The following is a 19,344-nucleotide window of genomic DNA, read 5'->3' on the forward strand; positions in this document are numbered from 1 at the left end:
CAGTCTCAGACGGGGATCGAGCGAGGGAAGGGGAAAAGAGATCTTTTTTCATCTTTCAGACGCAGATCTCTCCGCTCAAATTCGTGGCGAACGTGATGTAACCTCCCACGCACATGGTATACAAGAAACCGAAAATAACAAAAAAGCCTAAGAAATCTCATTTTTTGGACAAAATGAGCAATTAATTTTACCATATTGTCAGAAGTGGAGCGTCGCAACGCTGTTAGATCAACATTTTACAGTCTCGGCAAAATCTAAACATCAAGCATACAAACAAATATAGCCCACGCAACAACCTAATTTCATAATACTAAAGTAAAACGTAGAGAAACTTTAATATTTAAAAGCGCGCGTCACAAGATTTGCATACGACCTTCACTCGACGTTTCTCAAACTGTGATGAAGTGCACTTTTGTGTTTTTTTGTTTCTTCTTTTTTTTTCGTTAAAAAATATACGTCTATCGTGCAACCAGCCACATTCCACTAATTACATGTTATGATTTGTTTTTAAAAGTTCATGCACTGAATCCCATGTTTATTTGGAATAACGACCAACACATGGCGGACATCACGCAAACCAAGTCTGGGTGTCCAGTCCAAAGTTAAATTTTCCTCCTAACCTAGAGGTCCCATCGGTCGACCAATCACTGCCAATCCACTAATGGTTTCTATAGTTACGGGCGCTAGGCCCCGGTCTGTGACGCGGACCCCACAAGCCATGACGAACTCAAGTGACACATCTTTGACAGGGCCAGCACAGCATGTACTCCAAAGGCAAGGCGAATACGGTGCCCTCGGATGCAGAGGCACGCGAAAAGTAAGCTTCAGTTGATTTTTCCTGCAAAATGGATGCCAGAAATGGAATCAGCGAGTCCGAAAACGGGGGATGGTATATAAATTTTAGGGCCATTGCGAGCGAATTTCGAAAGTTTCATCGCCGGGTCTTGAGCGCGGCTTTGTGTTGTAGGAAGCTGTCCGCTGTGTCTGTACACTGATGAAGCGTAACTGGCTTATCAAATGTTCTACTTCTTCCGTAGGCTGGCCTTGTATGTGTACGAGTACCTTTTACATGTGGGAGCGCAAAAGAGCGCACAGACTTTTCTTAACGAGGTAAACTTGATCAGAAGTTGGTTCGTTTTCACGGAGTGTGCAACTTGGTTTTCTACGAGACGCGATTCGGGAGCGTAGCGTCTCTCGAAGGTTACATGCTTCATAGGTACTGAGGGACACTTTCGTTCTCTTCCAGATAAGATGGGAAAAGAATATAACGCTTGGTGAACCTCCTGGCTTTCTTCATTCATGGTGGTGGTGAGTTTCGCCAATGACTGAACTAATTAGTGAGTTGTTGATTCGAATTTTAAACTAGGTCCTCATTATCTTTACAGCGAAATAAATGAGAGCTACGTTTTTAATGGTCGTTTATACGCAACACTGCCGGATCTTATTTTCCAGCCTTCTAAACTGTGATCCTGGGTGCTTCATTAACCTTTCTCTATGATTAAATCCTGGTTGTTTTTTTAATTTCCCGCCCAAATTATTTCTCTTCGTTCAAGTGATGCCCGTGTGCTTTTTCCCTTTCTTCGTTTCAGTGTATTTTGGGACTTATATTGCGCCGCTCCAGAGAGACGAGACAGTTGCGACCATTCAAGTGAAGCAAAAGCATTCCACGACTATGTAAGGACAATTTAGAATTTACAATGTAAGCTCTTGATGTAATTTCCTCCGAGATCTTTGCGAGCGAAGCGATTATTCGTTCGGTCGGAGCGCTCCATTTTTGTCACGCTAGATCAGTGTATTGTTACATTTACACGCGTGGAAATCTGTCGAGATCACCGATTTGAAACATACTGCTCGCTGCAAGCATTGTTGCGGGTTTAAACCTGGAAGGTACGAGAGTCTAATTTCCATTCGGCTGAACGCTTGTGGTGGCTTAGTGAAGAAGCACGCGCAGATGAAACGATATGTTTTTCGTACACTACATCTTAGAATTTCCTGCGTGTTGGCCGCTGTCATTTCCTTTCAACGAAAATGCAAAATCATTCCGTGATAATTTTAACTACGCCTCTACGTAAAACGTAACCGATATGCAACGTATCCTTCCAAGTTGTTGCTTGTTTACCAGAAAATTGAGCATTGTTGAGAAATTTTATTCGGCCGTCTCGATCGGAGAGTAAAAGCTCTTTAACACGGCCAATATTCAAATTCCTAGCGAACGCGCTGGTTAATTTTTCATCGCAGACGGAAAGATATTGTGCCGTGCAAGGGATAGGGGAAAACTTTGATTTATTGTACATGAAACTTTTGCAAAAGATCGATTCTTTCCCTGACATATTATGCTTTTTAAGCTTATCTCTTTTCAGTTCTACCTTTGAATGCTAAACTTGAACAAAGGTCTTTGTGACTTCGCCACCAGTTGCATTCAACACGAGTTTTGCCTTCTTCGAGTTTATTTGCGTCCAGATTATGCACCGCTCCACTTGAATATGTTGTCTTTTTTGTCGGGTAATTGAATGTTCTTATTCTCAAATTTTAAATCCCTCGTAACCGGTTGAATAGAGTCGGTGAATGCTCATGAGCCTAAAGCTAAGGTTTTTTGAATAAATTAGCCAAGGGTATAGTTACGACAGGGTTGAGTCGATCAGGTGGAGGCGTTCAAAATGTATTTTCTTTGAATTCAATGATTTCTCAGTGAAGCGCGGTAGTTTACGTCTGCGATTAATAAACCGCTTATACCCAGCTAAGACCCGAGCACAAAGATCAAACGAACGAATGATCGGTGCTTCGAAACCACGAGACGCGCCGAGGACGAATATTTTGTGTTGATAAACTATGGGGGAGATGCGTATTGAGGTTTCCCAAAATTTGCATAATTTCAGGAAGGAATGGCATTTTTTTCGTCACATGACGGAGTTTTTAGACTAACAGTTTAGCGCTTATTAAGAGAGACGGCGCAAAGAACGCTTTTTTCTGAAGCCATTCGAACGTGTGGAGGTTATTTCACGGGCGATTATGTGTTCCGATTTTTTTGTCGCGCGCGCGATAAACTCTGCTCGTTGGCGTGTGATAATGTGAATTTACATGGCCATAAATAAACCAGGGTTTTATTTTATCGACACTGACAAGACTGAATACACGTCATGGGTGGTCGGACTTATTTAAAACATCTCTGCTCCTCTGTCAACTTAGCATAAAGTTTGACACGAGAGTGTCTGCGAGAAGTTTGGGTGGGATGTGTTGTGATTGTGTACTCCGTGTGACAGGTGTTGAGTTTCCAACACGCACCATTTTGGGAAAACTTCTGGCAGGAATTGCTATTGTCTGTTAGCCTATGAGCTCGCTGATCTTGTGATAAACTGTTGTTAAATTTAGCACATGCCCTTTTTTTTTCTCAGCCAACAATACAATCCAAACAAGGTTCACGTTTTGAACTGATTTCTTGATTTTTTTTCCACCACCACTTAAAGCTCGTGTTTGAAATAGTTTAGGATAGGAAGGGCACGCTTTCATAACTTTGTTGTTTAGACAAGCATTGTGAAAATAGTAATGCTATTATTGCAGTTGACAAGGCAGATGACAGCTTTGTGTTGTGAAAATTTTTACCCACAGAGAATTGTGTTTTCAAGATAAAATCACAGTAGTTGTAATCAGTGAAGTTGTTGCTTGTTTTATATAACTGCTTTGCTGAAAGAATTATTGATAAAGTGCTTGTTACATTAGGAAATTACTAAGAAAAGATGGTGAAAGACGTCATGTTTATATCTTGTACAGTTTGCAGCTGTGTAATTTCTGTAAATACTCCAGCATAAATTTCCTGCCCCTGAGGTCTTCTACTAAATAAAAGTAGAGTTAGAATTGTTGTTACACAAAATACAAAGGATAGGCAATCATTGATATAGGCATACAAAATCTCCTCACTTGTCTCTACATACCTCTTAAAGTAACAGTAGTGAGAATTGCATTTATACATGAAAAGGCAACAATTTTCCCTTAGCAATAATTTTCTTGGTTCAATCTCTTAACCAAGTGTAAGCATGGCTGCTTCATACAAAAGTTTCAAATGTCTGGTTTTGTTTGGTCAGTAAATAATCTGTTCTTGAAATAAGTTTTATTTTTACCTCCAGCGTGGGGCCTTTGAAAACAAAACAAAAAATAGATTTCACTCTACTACACCATATCTGCTACATTTGACTGTAATCTTAACTTTCACTGGTTTCCAGGCAACAAACTTTACTTTGGTAAAAATAGGGACAGCCATTGATTTGTAAAATGTCTAATTTTGTTGATAAGTTGTCAGAAATTTTATACCTGTTTCTTGTGTTTCTAAATATCAAATGGCATTTTATGGCCTGCAGTTAAAGTTTGACAGAAAACTAACAACTATTGTATATGATTTTGGGCATTTTGCTGAGAGTTATAACATTTGATATTTCTAAATAAGTAAAAGCTACGTACAACTTGCTTTTTACTGTTACAAAATCTTTGAAGTTGGGAATGAATTTATTAGATCAATAAAGCTTCTCTAAGTGGCTAGAACTTCAAATTATTATTTGTTAAGAGCTAAGATAAGACGTCTTGAAAAGCTATCACTTTCAAAATGGTTTTACCTAGGTGTTTTCTTTTAAAGGGACCTCATCACAGCTTGTGTATCTGGAAAAGTTTAGTCCAAGTTTTTCAAGTTCGTTGTTTGTAACCTGTGTCAGTCCTCTCCATCTTTGATCATCCTTGTTCCTTTATTTTTTATTTGTATTGTATCTCTCAAGTGCTTTTCTGTCATAGTAAACTATTGTTTTCAGGTTTCCTTCAATTCATAGGTAATTTTGTACACGACCAAAATAACTTAAAATATAATGACTGAGCTCCTTTTAGTTACAAGCTTAGGTGTCTGTCTGATCACCATGTATGTAGTTTAATCCATATTCTATTTATTTGTCAAACTAGAAAGGTATTCCCTATACAGCAACTTAATAAGTTTCAGTAGCCATATTTATTTAACAAAAAGAAAATTGACTTCCATTTAATGCCATTTGTCTAAATCTCGCACAGTTTTGATTGTTTCTAAACTGTGTGTCACATCACCTTCAAGTAACATCTTACAAATGATCGTGATGCCAAGCTTTTTACCTTGCTATATGTTGGAAATAATGTTCCGCTGATACCATGAGCTGCGTGATACATAGATTTTAGCATCACTTTTTTGTGGCATCTTCATTCATTAAGTTCATAGTTTGAAGTCAAAGTTGTGACCTCTGCAAATACCTCTTAATAATCACTTCAGTATGACATGCCAAAAACGTGTACAATTTTCAAGAAAAGTAGTAATTTACAGGTGCATGTGCAGCAGGGCTGTCAATCAATCAATCATTCAATCAAACTTTATTTAGAGAGGTTATTACACTCAAAAGCACCAACCGGTAGCACCTGTTATGGCTGAGCATGCTTGATGGGCCCTTGTTGTTATGGGTTAACTTGGCTGTAGTTAATACAATTAAGCCGTAAAAGTAACAAATTTGTTACGAGTGTGAAGATCAAGGCAACAGGTGAATCAGAACTTACATGTTGATGCACATCTACAGAAGGCAGAAACCAAGCAAAGGAGGCGTACACTTTTCATCGCATCTTAAACGAACACTGAGAAATGTGTTGTGAAAACAAGTTCTTTTAATGACTGATAAAACAGGTGTTGAGCTCAGTTATCACAAAATGTCATTATTTGTACCTGACTAGTACTCTCATATATCAATAGCATGTCACTGGCAACAGCAAATAATTCACTACTCTTTTGTGACAAATGGTCATTGTTTATTATTTAGAAGCTTAATTTGGATATTAAGAACAAATTTTGACAGGAAAATTAAAGTTGTGTTAACATTTGATAACGACTTGACTTATAAACCTATCATCAGGTCATTCCCAATCTTCAGCAGGGGGCTGTGCCATCCCCGGGATTCCCTCAGATGGGGGCAACTGATGGTCCCCCTGGGGGCTCAAGTATGCCTGGAGGAATGCCTCCTTATTTTACGGTAAGCAATCATATACTGTGTGTTAAGTTGAATTGAGGTCCACTTAATTCTGACACACTCTGGTTACAAGGACAAAGGACACCTTTAGAAAACATCTTTGGAAGATATTTACAAGGAATTTATGTCCTACCTTTGTTGATAGCACACGAAATTTGTGAATACAGTAGCCAGGTCACTGAGGAAAATTATATTAAAATGTTAAGAATGCAAGATTTGCCATGGTTTTCTTAATTCTTTCCTTCACAGTTATAGTTTTAACACAAGTCTTTTTTTTTTTACCAGCATTTCATTTTCACCATCTATACTAAACAAGTCCTTTGTATTTCCCAGGCTACAGTGCATGATCTGGTTTTCTTGAAAGTGCTCTTCTTCTTCTAAGGCAGTCACTTGTACACTATGTAAGCATTATGTACTTAATACACATTTTCACTGTTCTTTCCTATGTAGTCGTCACAACCGCAAGCGTCGCCCCATCAACCACCTTCACATCAAACGCCTCAGGGTTACATGCCAAATCAGGTAGATAAAGTGGCTTTGGCATAATTATGAGGAAATAATCTCGCAATTTAAGTTTTTAAAAAAAAAACACTACTTTACCATAAAGGTAGTGCTCTGTACCTGTCATTTGAATGAATTCTACCTGTTTCGCATCCACCAACTTCGCACCCATCTAAAATCCTCATAAACTTTCTATTTCCAGTTTGCCTCCACCGTGTTTGAGTTCACCCCCAACTTTTTGAGTTTGCTTCCATGAATTCTATATTTGTGATAGACTTGAAATTAATGGGGAAAATTAATATACATGTATAAAGGCGAAACAAAATCATACACTGTTGTTGACAAAGTATTGTCACTTAATTATTGACATTGAATTCTTATTATTTAATAGATAGTTTGGTAATCTTTAATTAGTGCATGCATATCAAGATTTAGTATAAATCTACTAGCATTCTGTCAGGAATGCTGTTCTCTGATTGGCTATGCTACTCGATCACTATCTATTCTGTGATAGATAGTGAGTAGCATAGCAGTGTGCCCTTGTTAACAAAATGCGGCGGCTTCTTTCTCAAAGTGTCTGTGAAGAGGATTTAGATAAAGTTTTGAATGACTAGTAGATTTATACTAAAGCAATTAGATTATTCGCTCTTGATTTCTATGTGTGATAGTTACATCAGGCTGCGCCCTCGCCAACTATCACACGATAGAAGTCTTGAGCTAATTGTTAATAGAAAATTAGCTACTCAGAACCTGTACATTGTAAGTTCATCCAAAACAAGTTTTCTTTTCCATCACTTTATAACACACACTTCATTAAACAATGTATTATTCTTTTTATGATTTTATTTATTTTTCCGCTTCAGCCCCCTCAAGGATACATGACTAACCAGGTATGACAATGTACCATACCTCTAAGTATTACCTAATTGTTTGAACATTAGGAAAATGACAACAATTAGTTTCAGATATAAAGGACAATTTTTAACTCCTAAGTATATCATAATACCTTTGGTTTAATACGAACTGAAGTCTAAAACTGTTGAAATGACAAAAATGCCACCAAAAGCACCACATAATGTTTGTAGAGACAATTTACATTTTTCAACTAATGTCCCAACTTGGCCCATGTCTTAATATCGTACTGGTACAGTAGAGGTTGTACTTCTGATTGTGTTTTTCTTTCTTCAACAGGCACCCTATGGCATGTCAAGATATAACCCAGCAGCTAACAGGCCGCCCAATGTGAGGATACCAGGCCAGGTAATACATGAGCGGAAGTGTTCTCTGTGACTGCAAAAACACAGACTCTAATATGCCTGCACATAGCGATACTTATACAGAGTTGTTACAGAGTTTTTGAATACTGCAGGATCATGCTTCACTTGTGGGAGTAAGAATTTTGCAATTCACAACCCTGCTTACTAGAAAATTTCAAGAAGTCTAAGTAAAAAACTTATTGTATATTTTCTGAAATCATTCAGCCTCCAGGAGGTGTGGCAGGTGTACCAGGAGCACAGCCCTTGTTGCCGAGCACCATGGACCCAACAAGGCAGCCAGGAGGATATCAAGGTGAACGATCATCGGTATTCTGAGATGTTTTCAATTGAACTGTTATTGGTCTACTTGTACCAAACATCGTAAAAAAAGAAAACATGGCTAATTTACCATATGGCTTATCAGTTCTTAGTCTGGAGGTCCTAAGTGCAAGCCTGCTACCTTTCCTCACATTGAGTTTGTTCTTGGTAACCAGTCCTTAACTAAAAGCTGGTTACCCAGGAAAATTGCCTAGTAAATAACCAAGTGTTTACAGGGGTTTCATTAAGGTTGAGGTACCTGGCAAATTGACCAGCTGTGAGGATGATTTTGCTTGCCTGGTTTGACCATCTAGTGGAAAGTTTTTCTTAAAGAAAAATTTCAGTTCCTGAAAAAGTTTTGCCTGCCTGTGAGAACCAGTTACCCTCCTGCTGAAAAGGCTAATGAAGCTCCTGTATTAGCTTCCTCAATGGTATATAATTATATTGTTAGACTATATATTAATTACCTCAGCTGAACTGAACTTTTTCTCTTAAACAGGCCAACCCATGCAGATGAGCAGAATGAACCATCCAAGAGTTCCAGTCCCACCGGTAAGTGGAAGAGAACAATGTGCACAAATTGTCCTGTCAGTTGAGAAATTAATAGAATACATGTGCCCTTGTTTGTGGAGGTGTGTGGCCTCGTGGATAGTGCGCTCATCTCTGGATCGAGTGGATCGGGTTCGAGCCCGAGCCAGGGACATAGTGTCATATTCTTGGGCAAGACACTTTACTCCCATATTCTCTCTCCACCCAGGTGTATAAATGGGTAGCGGCAAAATTAGTGCTGGAGGTAACCCTGCAGGGATGGACTAGCATCTCATCCAGGGGGCAGTAGAAATACTCGTAGTCGCTTCATGCCATAGAAACCGGGATAAGTTCCAGCTTGATGGGCACTTGGCTTGTAAACAGACTTAAGCTTTACCTTGTTTAGTCGGAGATGGATATAGTCATTGATTCTTCCTACTTCACTTGTTTTTATTCATTAAATGTAAATTATGGGGTTAATAACAGAAAGGTCTATCCAGGTTGAAGTGTGCATACAAGCTGGTTACCTTTCTGAAATTGCTGTTCATGTACGTTGAACACATGATAATTGATTAAGAGTTTATTAGGACTGAGATGCTAGTTTGGGCTAGAAGATATTTTGCTTTAGCCAGTAAAGTTTGATTTAAGTTAATACTGCCAGTTTTCAGGGTTTAAGTTATTCATCTTTTGTGATTGTCCAGGTTAAGTTACGTTATTCACCTCACAGTTTTTCTGTTTAATAATAAATATTGTTCAACAATGGCCTCGTAATATTGGAAGTTATTAGTGACATTTATGTACTTTCCATTGTGTAGAACTATGGCGGAATGCGACCTCCTCCAAACAGTTCAGTAGCACCAGGAGTCAACATGCCAATGTGAGTCTTTAGAATTATTAACACTGGGGCTTACAAATGGATAAATCATCATCATCAATGATTTATCCATTTGTAAGCCCCAGTGTCAACATTGTTTTCTTGCACACATGTAGAAAAACTGCTGCATTTCTTTTAGGTGTTTAATTAGGTTGCTTTGAACTTTTTCCCATTGAGTAATCAGACCTTTATATGCCACTCATTGTGAATGTCACTGACACCACTTGACACTGACCAGTTTAATATTCCAGGCTGTTCTTCCTTACTGTAATATTGTTGCAGTGTAAAATTGCATGTGACATTTTCTTATGTTCTCTGGCTTGTAACCTGTATTCAGCATGTCTCAGATTCTTGTTAATAAACTTGATTAATTTATTGCTGGCCACTTTCTCCACTAAATGTTGTAAAATTATTTGTCTCCTTAACATACAAGTATAAAAGACAGTTTTCTATTCGGCCAAGTGAAGCAAAAAGGAATAGAACAATATTTGTGTTGTCAAAAGAAACCAGCTGTCAGTGATAATCACCACCTATTGCCTAATTGTGGCTGGCTGCTCTGCTACTACTTCGCTGATTCTTTAGAGAGAGATGGCAAAATCCACCACCAACATGAACTTGAACAACAAAACCATCTACCTGAGTGTATACCTAAAAGCTTTCTCACAACCCTGCTTACTGTGTAGTACTGTAATTCCTGCAACCTACAGTGTATAGTCTTTTGTTTTTTAAAGTGGCACTCATGTATTCTTTGCTCAGATACACACCCTCAGTGCACATATATGTGTTCATGGGAAATCCAACCTGGGGCAAGATTAAAAAACACCAGACATAAATTAGGAAATAATCCAACAGGGCTGTCTCAAAGTTTTGAAGTAAGCTGCTGATTAATCCATATTTTTCTAAAGAACTAGGCAAATTCCCGGAATAGTGGCCCTCCTAGATCAGGAAGTAGACTGTGGTTTTCATCAGCATCAGGCTACTTTTCACACCTCTGATCCAGATTGAATATGGTTTGAAATGAGTTGCCATGTTCCTTCTTCACTTTTGTGTCTTCTGTTTGTTGTTTCCCTCACAGGCCTGGCAGTAGACCCTGGAATCCCACAACTTCGGTAAGAAGCTAGGGCTCTGGCAATGGGATTAGTGTGAAAATAGCAAGTCTTACTATAATAGTCTTTACCATACTCATACTTTTGAACCTCTCCTTACAGACACCTTCATAATACTGGTACCTGTATTATGGACAGTTTACAAATGTCCCAGCAAAACCAGAATTCATGTAATCACTATGAAGTATCTCAGTCTATAGTATGGAAACCTCTTTGTAATACAGACACTCGGCTTTCCCTCCTTGGTATATGTATTAAAGAGACCACATTGTACTTTGATCTGAGGCATATTTGTTCCCAGAGGCCAAACTCCTGGGCAGTACCAAGAATCATGACCTCTCTGCAGGTCCTCAATTTACTGACCCCCAGTTAAATCTGACAAATTTAATAAATCTGATTGGCAGAAATTGAGTAACAAATACTCTGTGCATGCCAAGAAAATTTGATTCTTGGTCCTGACCAACAGGAGTAGTCTCGGGGATGACAATGGATTAACCTGAAATGACATTAGCATTAATGTTTGTCATTTTGATAATCATTGGTCCCTTGTTCTACTCTAGTTACTTTGTCAGTTAACATAAACAAATTACACTTTTGTCAATTTAGGTGTCAGGACCCCCAGGAACGCCGATCATGCCCAGTCCACAAGGTTGGTATTACATGAATAAGTTTAAAACTCGCCTGTGACTAAATATTTAAGAGCAGTTTTCTACCAACTGTGATTAAAAGGTAATCAAATTCAAAGCAATAGCTTGCGACCCAAAAGTAGCAGACATGAGGAGTATTTCATTTTGCAGAATTAAAACTTCCTTTCCATCTGCTGGGCAAATCTGAATTGGATCTTCTTTTGCAGTGCAATAGCATTCTAGGCAGCCTAAGTTTTGCTTTCTGTATTTCCATTGTACAATCCAGGCATGCACAGTGCCCTCTAGGTTAGACTCCAGATCGAGCAGTCTGGGCTTGAGCCCTGGCTAGGGACATTGTGTTGATGGCAAAACACTTCTATTACTCTCGCAGTGCCTCTCTCCACCCAGGTGTACAAATGGGTGCTACTTGGGGGTAACCCAGCTATGGACTAGCATCCCATTCAAGGGGGACTAGAAATAAATTCTTGGTGGATTTATGCTGCAGAAACCGGGATAAGCTCCAGCCTGATGGGCTACCATTACGCACCCTTTGCACTGTACGACTAAAATCTTTTTTCAAAGACACAACTGATGTAACCAGTCAGAACATTTACATTGTATACATTGGTAGCCTTAGGTGATGTTAATTACCATATTTTTTCACATAATGTTGCAAGAAAAGCACAAGATTATATTTCACAGACTCCGTTCGAAATATATGAGACAACAAATGGTACAAATTTCTCGGTTAGTGCTTCAAACCACTTTTTAGCATCAACAGAAGGGGAAACCCCCCTAAAGAAGCAATAAAAGGGGCTTGGGTATACCCACAAGGCCCTGGGACGTAGATCTCGTGGTCCCATGATGCTTCGGTGGCTTTTTGACGCCATGGAATAGACAGGGAGAAGGGAGAAGACAGAAGGGAGGGAAGAAGGGTGGGAAGCTCATATATTTCTCACTTCATCTGTTCATATAATTTGAATTATAACTTCAGGCCGCTTCACGGCCCTAGTGTAATTCTCATTCAATAGTCATGTTCCTTTTATAATAAGTGCTTACCTTTTTTCAGACCCGTCAAATGCTGGAGGTGACTCCATGTATGCAATGATGAAATCTGTCCCTGGAGGAAACATGTCTGCAGTAAGTTCATTGAAGCTTTAATATCCTGCACCTGACATATAAAAACCAGTAGTAATCATTAGTGCCTGTTTCTTTTCAGTACATGGGAGGTGGCCCAGACTCTGCGTTACCCTTAGGGGCCCAGGAGGCTCCACTTGTTATGAACGGTGAGCTATATTGAAATATAAACTTTCAAGAGTACAACTTATTTATACCATGCCATAGAAAATGCAGCCAATCAGAATACAGGATGCCATTGTATATTCGATGGTATTACATCCAACTTTCCCATCATGCACTGCACGTGTCACATTGATTTCTATGGCGTATGACCTATAAAATAGTCATACAACACTCTGTTGTGGTATACTGTGGAACATCCCACTTATCCCTTTGATGTATTTTCCTGGTATAGTACTGGCCTAAGGGCTTGAGTTTTTGGACACCCACTTTTCAAATCCTGGATAAAAGCCTGTCATGTGTTAACTTGCTTGAGTGTTTTAGTTGATGTTGTCATTGGCATGTACATTGTTTTATACATGAATGATTGAATGCTTTTACTGTTTGTTGTACAAAAAAATGGCACTTACTGTAGTTTCAGTCAAGTCAGTCATATTAATTTTGCTTTGCAAACCTTTCATCAGATTCAAACCCTGATATGGATGGTCTGCCCAAGGTAAAATTCTTAGCAATGTTGTTTGTTAGTGTACATGAATGTTATTGTCTTCTTAGTAAATACTTTGGCTATAACTTTGTGCCAGGGGATACTGGTAGCATACCAAACTCCAGTCCCTTAAAGACTTAGCTACCCTATATTTTCACCCACTTGGCCAGTAGCCATGCAAATTTATTGCAACAAAAGATAGTGTTAACATGCGGATAGAGTTCAACTCCCATAGAATTGGTTTGGGACACCAACATTTCTGCCATTTCATTGTTTTGGGACATCATGTGAAACCACACTCTACTGTACACATGTAGGTCAAAAAGGTTTAGTCACATTCATGAAGTTACCATGAAGTCAGGTTTGGCAATATACAGTGTTCACAGGTTCGATGCCAAGCAAGTGATCCTATGTTCCACATTTTGGCAGTACTTGATCAGTTTTTTCTTATATATATATACGCCTGATCATGTCTCCCAACAATGCCACCCAGGTTCAATTCCAACACGGTGTCATATGTGGGTCAAGTTTGTTGTTGGTTCTCGCCTTGCTCGAAGAGTTTTTCTCTGGGTTCTTTGGTTTTATGCAAAAACAAGCATCTGATATCCAAATTCTAATTCGACCAGCAAGGCTGTGGTGGAAGAAGAATTACAAGGAGCCCAATGGTTCCTAACCATGAAATCCTGGGTGCCCAGCATGTAAGCTTAAATGCAAAAAAAACGCAAGGTTTTCCAGTCGCCCAAAGTCAAAAGTTAGTCGCCTTTGGCACCCAGGCACTTTTAGAGCACAGGCCTGACCAGGATAGAGGACCAACGTGAAACCCAGCTAGGGCTGATGTGTCTTCCTCTCTAAATATTGTATATAATTTATTTCTTTATTTTAACCTCCCTCCAACCTTTCACCCCTTACTTACATTTTACATTACTGATATTCTACTGTGCTATTTGCAGGATAATCAGAATGATCACAACCCCGGTACCCCTGGGGAAGGTGATAATCAGTTCAGCACTTTACTGCCTTTCTCGCAAGATAACGTGAGTGCAAGCTTGTTTGTCTAATAAAATTTAATGTACATGTGCATTTACTGCTGTATGGAGATTGAAGAATGTCATGTAGAGTGATAGCACAATGTAGTTCTTATAAAGTGAATATGGTGAAAACTGCTACAAACAGTCATTCCTTTTGTTGAGTCATTTAACACGTAATTTCAGTGTCATTTGATGAATAATACACTTTGCATGTGGACGAGTATCTGTACGTGTTTCAGGCACTTTAAAAGCTCGTGCTAATTTAAGCGTTGTAAGCGGTGACATTTAAACGTGTAGTTTGTACATAAGAAACTTCGGTTGGAAAAGGAAAAAAAAAAAGTTTGAAGGCTTGGAAGTGGTATCGACCATCAGGGCTGAAAATAAGGAATAGAACGGCATTCTGGATTTTGTAAGAAAACTAATGATAGTTTTAAAAATAGGCCAACAAGTAAATCTGTAACTAGTAAGATTGTTTTACAGTGCACTGTAAAGTTGTAAAGCACTAATTATAAATTGAGCGTAAGTTTAAACCTAAGTTAAATTTAATACCTTGATTTGTTGTTGATTATATTGTGGCCTAAATATTGTGCTGATTTTAATCAACTAAACTGACCAAGCTAGTAACGAACCAGTTAATAGGCTTAGCATTAGGCTTAACCCAAGTGCAAGTGTTAAAACCTAAAAAAGAAATTCGTTAAGCAGAAGCTTCAGTTGATTTGAATAGGCTATTAAAATAAGCTTGAAACCGAGTTGTAATTCTTCATCAGTATTCCTGAGGCTGTAAAGCAGATACTTTGTTAAGCTGATACACCTCGAAGGGCAATACTATTCAACACTAGGTTTTAAATTAAACGAGGCAAATGGAAGCTTGATAAGCTTAGTTAACACCTACTTTTACAATATAAGTCTTGTATAGTATCGCTTCTTGTCCAGCCATCAAAATTTCCTCGTGTTAGGCCGAATTTTGACCGGAGCCTGGAAACGACTGACACTTTGTATTTGTGTGCGTGCTCAGGATAATTGCCTTATTTGGTGAAATGGATTTTGAAAAAGAAAGACCCAAAAATCGATTATATTTTTGTAATGTTACACACTTTGTCATACTCAAATTAATTACTTTCTGTTGTTCATCACATTTTATTTAGATTCACTTCGTTATTTTTACTGTACCTACATAGTTTGCAAAGTGGCATCCTGTGTAACAACCATAGGTCATGTGACACCATAACCACTTGTAAAAAGTAGTTATTCATACGTTCACGCCATTCTTTCATTGATCATTGATCGCTGATCATAAATCGCTCGGTTAGACGACCAGCCAAGTTAATGAGGAGGATTTAAGTCACTACTTCCTGTGGTCAGCGGTAGCGATGCCGCTGACCAGACGGAGTGGAGGCTCTGTTGCACCGATTTTCTTCGGTCGTTTGTAATACTTTATAATTCTTGTTTGTTTGCAGACATTTCCAAGTTAAAGTGAACATTAACAGGCTTTTAAAGTGAGTTGAATTATTTTTAGGAAAGTAAATGGTGTGTAAGCAGAACATGATTTCTTAACTGTGGTTACAGGTAGCAAATGACTTATGGTTGACTTTGAAAACCATTGTTGTTAAACGTTTTCAGTCGAGAAAGAAGCGCCCTTTTTAGCAACTGTTTCTAATTCCTTTAGATCAAATAAATCGCGTGATCACTACAGAGTGATCTATTGCGGATACATAGTACTTTTTGGTGCTTAGCAACCGCCACATAAAAAAGCGCGAGCTTGGCTATTTTCCAAATCTAATAGTCTCATTAAATTTCTAACTTTCGCTTCATGTTAATATCATTTTGTTAGCAAACCTTCCTTCTAATGTGTGAGAAACTTGGTCGGGGTAGCTTTTCAGCAATCTTGACTGACTGTAATGTGATTTAACTACAGGTCGGCAAAAGGATTGAGATTTTTTCATATTATTCTCAATTTATATTTCTTGAATGAGCTTTAAGGCATTGTGAGACCGGGCATAAGGAATTCGTTCGTGAGATTTGCCTGCGTGATAATTTTAGTTCTCCAGGAACTCGCTGTGCCTGTGATGCAAGCGAGATCCCTTGTTAACTTTACGTATTTTCATGGCGGCAAGCCGACGAAGTAGTTTCGGAAAGCTCGTGTTGCTTCTGATTGGTCGGTGGGAGTCGGAAGTGTTCGGCTTCATCTTCGTGTATTTGCCGGAAAAGGGCGCTTGTTTGCCAGACTAAAGGTATCTGTGCGCGCGTGTCGTCGAGCATTCATATGTGATTTAAGGTTTTTAGTGTTGGAATAGTCTGGTTAACAGTGTTTTTTTCTCTGCAGGATCACTGCGAATCCGTTGCGATCTTAAAGATCAAAGAAAGCATGCAAGAGGAAGCTAGAAGATTTGAAAATACCGACGGAACGACAACAGATCATCAAGGCGACTTCTTCATGCAATAGCAGCCAGAGAACTTATGTCTTTGTATATTCATCATCCGCCATTATCAGAGGATTTGTAGCAAACCACAGTACCGAGAGGTTTGGACTCCACAGTTAGGAACAAATCCTACAGTCAGTCAAACCTTGCTTATACTAAGGACCCGCTTTTCTTATGCTCTGCGGTTTAGCATTTTAAATTTCGCGCTTGACTCCGTTTGCTTGACTGCAGCGCTTAAGATAACGAGGAGCCCACAAGGGCCTGAGCATAAAGAGCTCTCACTTCGCGGTCTCGGGTCTTCCCTCGCTGGAAAGACGCTCGAGACTGGACCCGAATAATTCCTTGCTGATGACGTACTCTACAGCGATCCGTGTAGCGTCTCTGATTGCTTGTTTCTCGGTTTTGAATTTTCGCGCGCAATTTAGAACCAATCAGAGCGGCTACACGGATCTCTTTAAATCTACCTCATCACTATGGAATTAGGGAGCTTAAGCAAACCACGACGACGATGGAAACGAGAACGTCACCAAACAAGAGATGTAATGGGTATAACAATGGCTGTGCACGTGCATTATAAATCTTTGAACGTTTCTTTGCCGTCCTCTGCAAAACAAGAACGTGAAATGACCAAGTTCAGTTGAACGCTGTCATTTCATATTTAGCCCGAGCTCGTTTTTAGAGCAATGGCTTACTGAGCAGATCTAGACAATTGCGAATTACACTCGTAAAATATAAATTGTGTTTGACTGGACGTCGTCCTCAGCGTCGCCATCGTCTTTGCTTAAGCTACCTAATAATTTTTGGGGTTGAGTCACAGATGTCTTCCTAGCAAGGAATGAATTCAGCTGGTGAAGAGAGATGACTGTTTCCTTGGGCTAAGCCTAGAATAGAATGTCTTTAAAATAAGGTTATATTATATAGAAAGGGAAAATATGTTTGTATAGTTCTTTATCTACGTCGTGTGTAAGATATGTCGTCAGTTGTTGGGTTCACATGGTAGAATAATTGGGGAGGTATGATCGGTAGCAAAGGTTTCACGCGCAGCGTTCTGCATCTTCGCTTTAGCTAAGAGCAGGCTTTCCACAAATCTAAAAGGGCTTTTTTTATAAATGCGTGTTCTGACGGATTAAATCCAGTTACCTGACAGCTTCTACGAAACTCGGTAGCACTGATTTCTATCCGAAGGAAAATGATAGTCAGCTCGAAGTAACGAGGAGTTCCGAATGTTTCCAAATGCTTTACGAATTAGGTCTTTACACGGGCTCGGCTCGTTGCTGCAGGATTTCAAAGTACAGTATGCCGCTTTTTATGAAGACTGCGAAGCAACCTTTGATTTTCCGCGAAAATTTATTTTCCCTGGGGCTGTGCGTTGCATCAACTCCTTCACCACAGGAACACAATTCCGAAGAAAATCCCAAAAAGTTATGAATTGAAAACTGGGTTTGCTTTATAGATCATGCTTGGTGGTCTTAGCCGGTTAGAGGCACGATAATGGCGCCATAAGAGTTTTGGTATTCGTACTCTTAAAGCTTGACTTGTTCTCATGCGTTATTTGTAGACTTGCGGGGAAACAAGATTTAGCACGCAAGGCTATACCTAGTTAAAATTATTGCTTTTGGTAACGTTTAATCTCAACTGGGCTTTGTGAAGGAAGATCTTATTGCTTCGCGGTCTTGTCGTGAGCGACTCTCTCTACAGTCAAGCCTAGAACATGAATAGCTGTTTTGTAATTGTGAATGGCCGCCATATTTAAGCTAGGTAGAAATTTATTAGACTTGAGTAGCAAATTCATGAAGCTTGTGAATTACGTACTTCGCGAACCTGGCAAATTTTTCAATGTGTTAAGGTATATTTAAACTTTTAGAAAAGGCCTAGTACAAACGGAAACCTTTACATATATACAGCGAACGGAATGCAGTCTTACATTAATATATTTGCCTAATATTCAAGTTCTGTCTTGAAGGTAGTGTTTGTAAGTGTTCTACGTCTCCGGTATATCCCGCCATTTGCCGCTTTGTCTAATTAGATGTTGGTCATTCAGGCACAAAGGGTTGAGACGTCACAACTGTTAAAGACTAGTGAAGTACACCTCAGGCTTGTTAAAAAAAGTCGTTGACATTTTCTCCTAATCGATCATTTTCACGGTGATTGGGGAATTACTGATTGCCTGCATGCGTGCTCCTTGCCCGCGTTCATTTCGCCACCCAACGAAACCTTTGTTTACCCACAACAGTAGCTATGTAGTAATTGAAAAAAAAAAATGTTTTCTCTGGGAAGAAATTCAAGAGGGTTTCCACATAACACTGAAGAATGTCTATGATTATTATGAATGAAATATTATGATTGCTGCGAGATAATTTGAAAGGAACCAATTTGATAAGTCAAAAATTTACCTTCTGCAGTGCTAGTATACATAAATATATCCCTCAGCCGTTGTAGGCTTTGCGGACTCTTTAAAATAGCATGGTATAAAACTATAAATCTGTATAAAGATCAAACTCCTATATGTCATTGTCTTTCTTTAAGTACGCTTATACAATTTGTGATCCTGTTGATATTAAAGAAATTGCCATATAATTTTAGAAGAATTTTAGAAATAGCAAAAAAAGCAAACAAACAAACAAACAACTTGGTATTTTCTGGCGCGATGGTTGTGTTAGCGTGTCACGCGGTTTGCTTTCAGGAGAGTTGCGTGACGGCTGAACGACGGTCAGCGGCTGGGCTAGTCACAAAGCTATTCACAAAGATGTCATCCTCTCTTCCCCTTGTTCTTTTCGTTCCGCATACTATAGGAAAAGCACTAGGGGCTAGAAATGAATAAATAACGTTCTTCACAATTGTAAATTTTATTGATCAGTTGTCATTTGGTAAACGCTGTGGTTCTCCG

The 19,344-nt window shown here is 39.0% G+C and overlaps 1 protein-coding gene across 2 annotated transcripts; it reads left to right on the forward strand.

Moving 5' to 3' along the window:
* The first annotated feature begins 746 nt into the window (after positions 1-746).
* On the forward strand, positions 747-19,034 carry LOC145468419 (single-stranded DNA-binding protein 3-like). 2 transcript variants are annotated; one of them, XM_081452123.1, is made up of 19 exons: positions 747-817; positions 1,038-1,110; positions 1,247-1,308; positions 1,590-1,674; positions 5,904-6,020; positions 6,468-6,539; positions 7,382-7,408; positions 7,710-7,778; positions 8,000-8,087; positions 8,592-8,644; positions 9,436-9,497; positions 10,570-10,603; positions 11,207-11,249; positions 12,296-12,366; positions 12,446-12,512; positions 12,990-13,021; positions 13,960-14,043; positions 15,495-15,533; positions 16,361-16,450. In XM_081452123.1, the coding sequence occupies exons 1-18, from the start codon at positions 762-764 to the stop codon at positions 15,507-15,509; spliced, it is 1,110 nt and encodes a 369-aa protein (XP_081308249.1). In that variant the 5' UTR covers positions 747-761; the 3' UTR covers positions 15,510-15,533; positions 16,361-16,450. The 2 variants fall into 2 exon arrangements, with proteins under 2 accessions (XP_081308249.1, XP_081308248.1); XM_081452122.1 differs by lacking the exon at positions 15,495-15,533 and having other exon boundaries at positions 16,361-19,034.
* The last annotated feature ends 310 nt before the right edge of the window (positions 19,035-19,344 follow it).

Source organism: Orbicella franksi, chromosome 14 (assembly GCF_964199315.1).
Source record: "Orbicella franksi chromosome 14, jaOrbFran1.1, whole genome shotgun sequence".
Lineage (NCBI taxonomy): Eukaryota > Metazoa > Cnidaria > Anthozoa > Scleractinia > Merulinidae > Orbicella > Orbicella franksi.

What these genes read in the sequence shown, in the direction of transcription:
- LOC145468419 (XM_081452122.1), top strand. Translation starts at nt 762, where the DNA reads ATGTACTCCAAAGGCAAGGCGAATACGGTGCCCTCGGATGCAGAGGCA. An exon ending in GATGCAGAGGCACGCGAAAA is followed by an intron (nt 818 to 1,037) that starts GTAAGCTTCAGT and finishes CTTCTTCCGTAG; the next exon opens with GCTGGCCTTGTATGTGTACG. An exon ending in AAGGATACATGACTAACCAG is followed by an intron (nt 7,409 to 7,709) that starts GTATGACAATGT and finishes TTTCTTCAACAG; the next exon opens with GCACCCTATGGCATGTCAAG.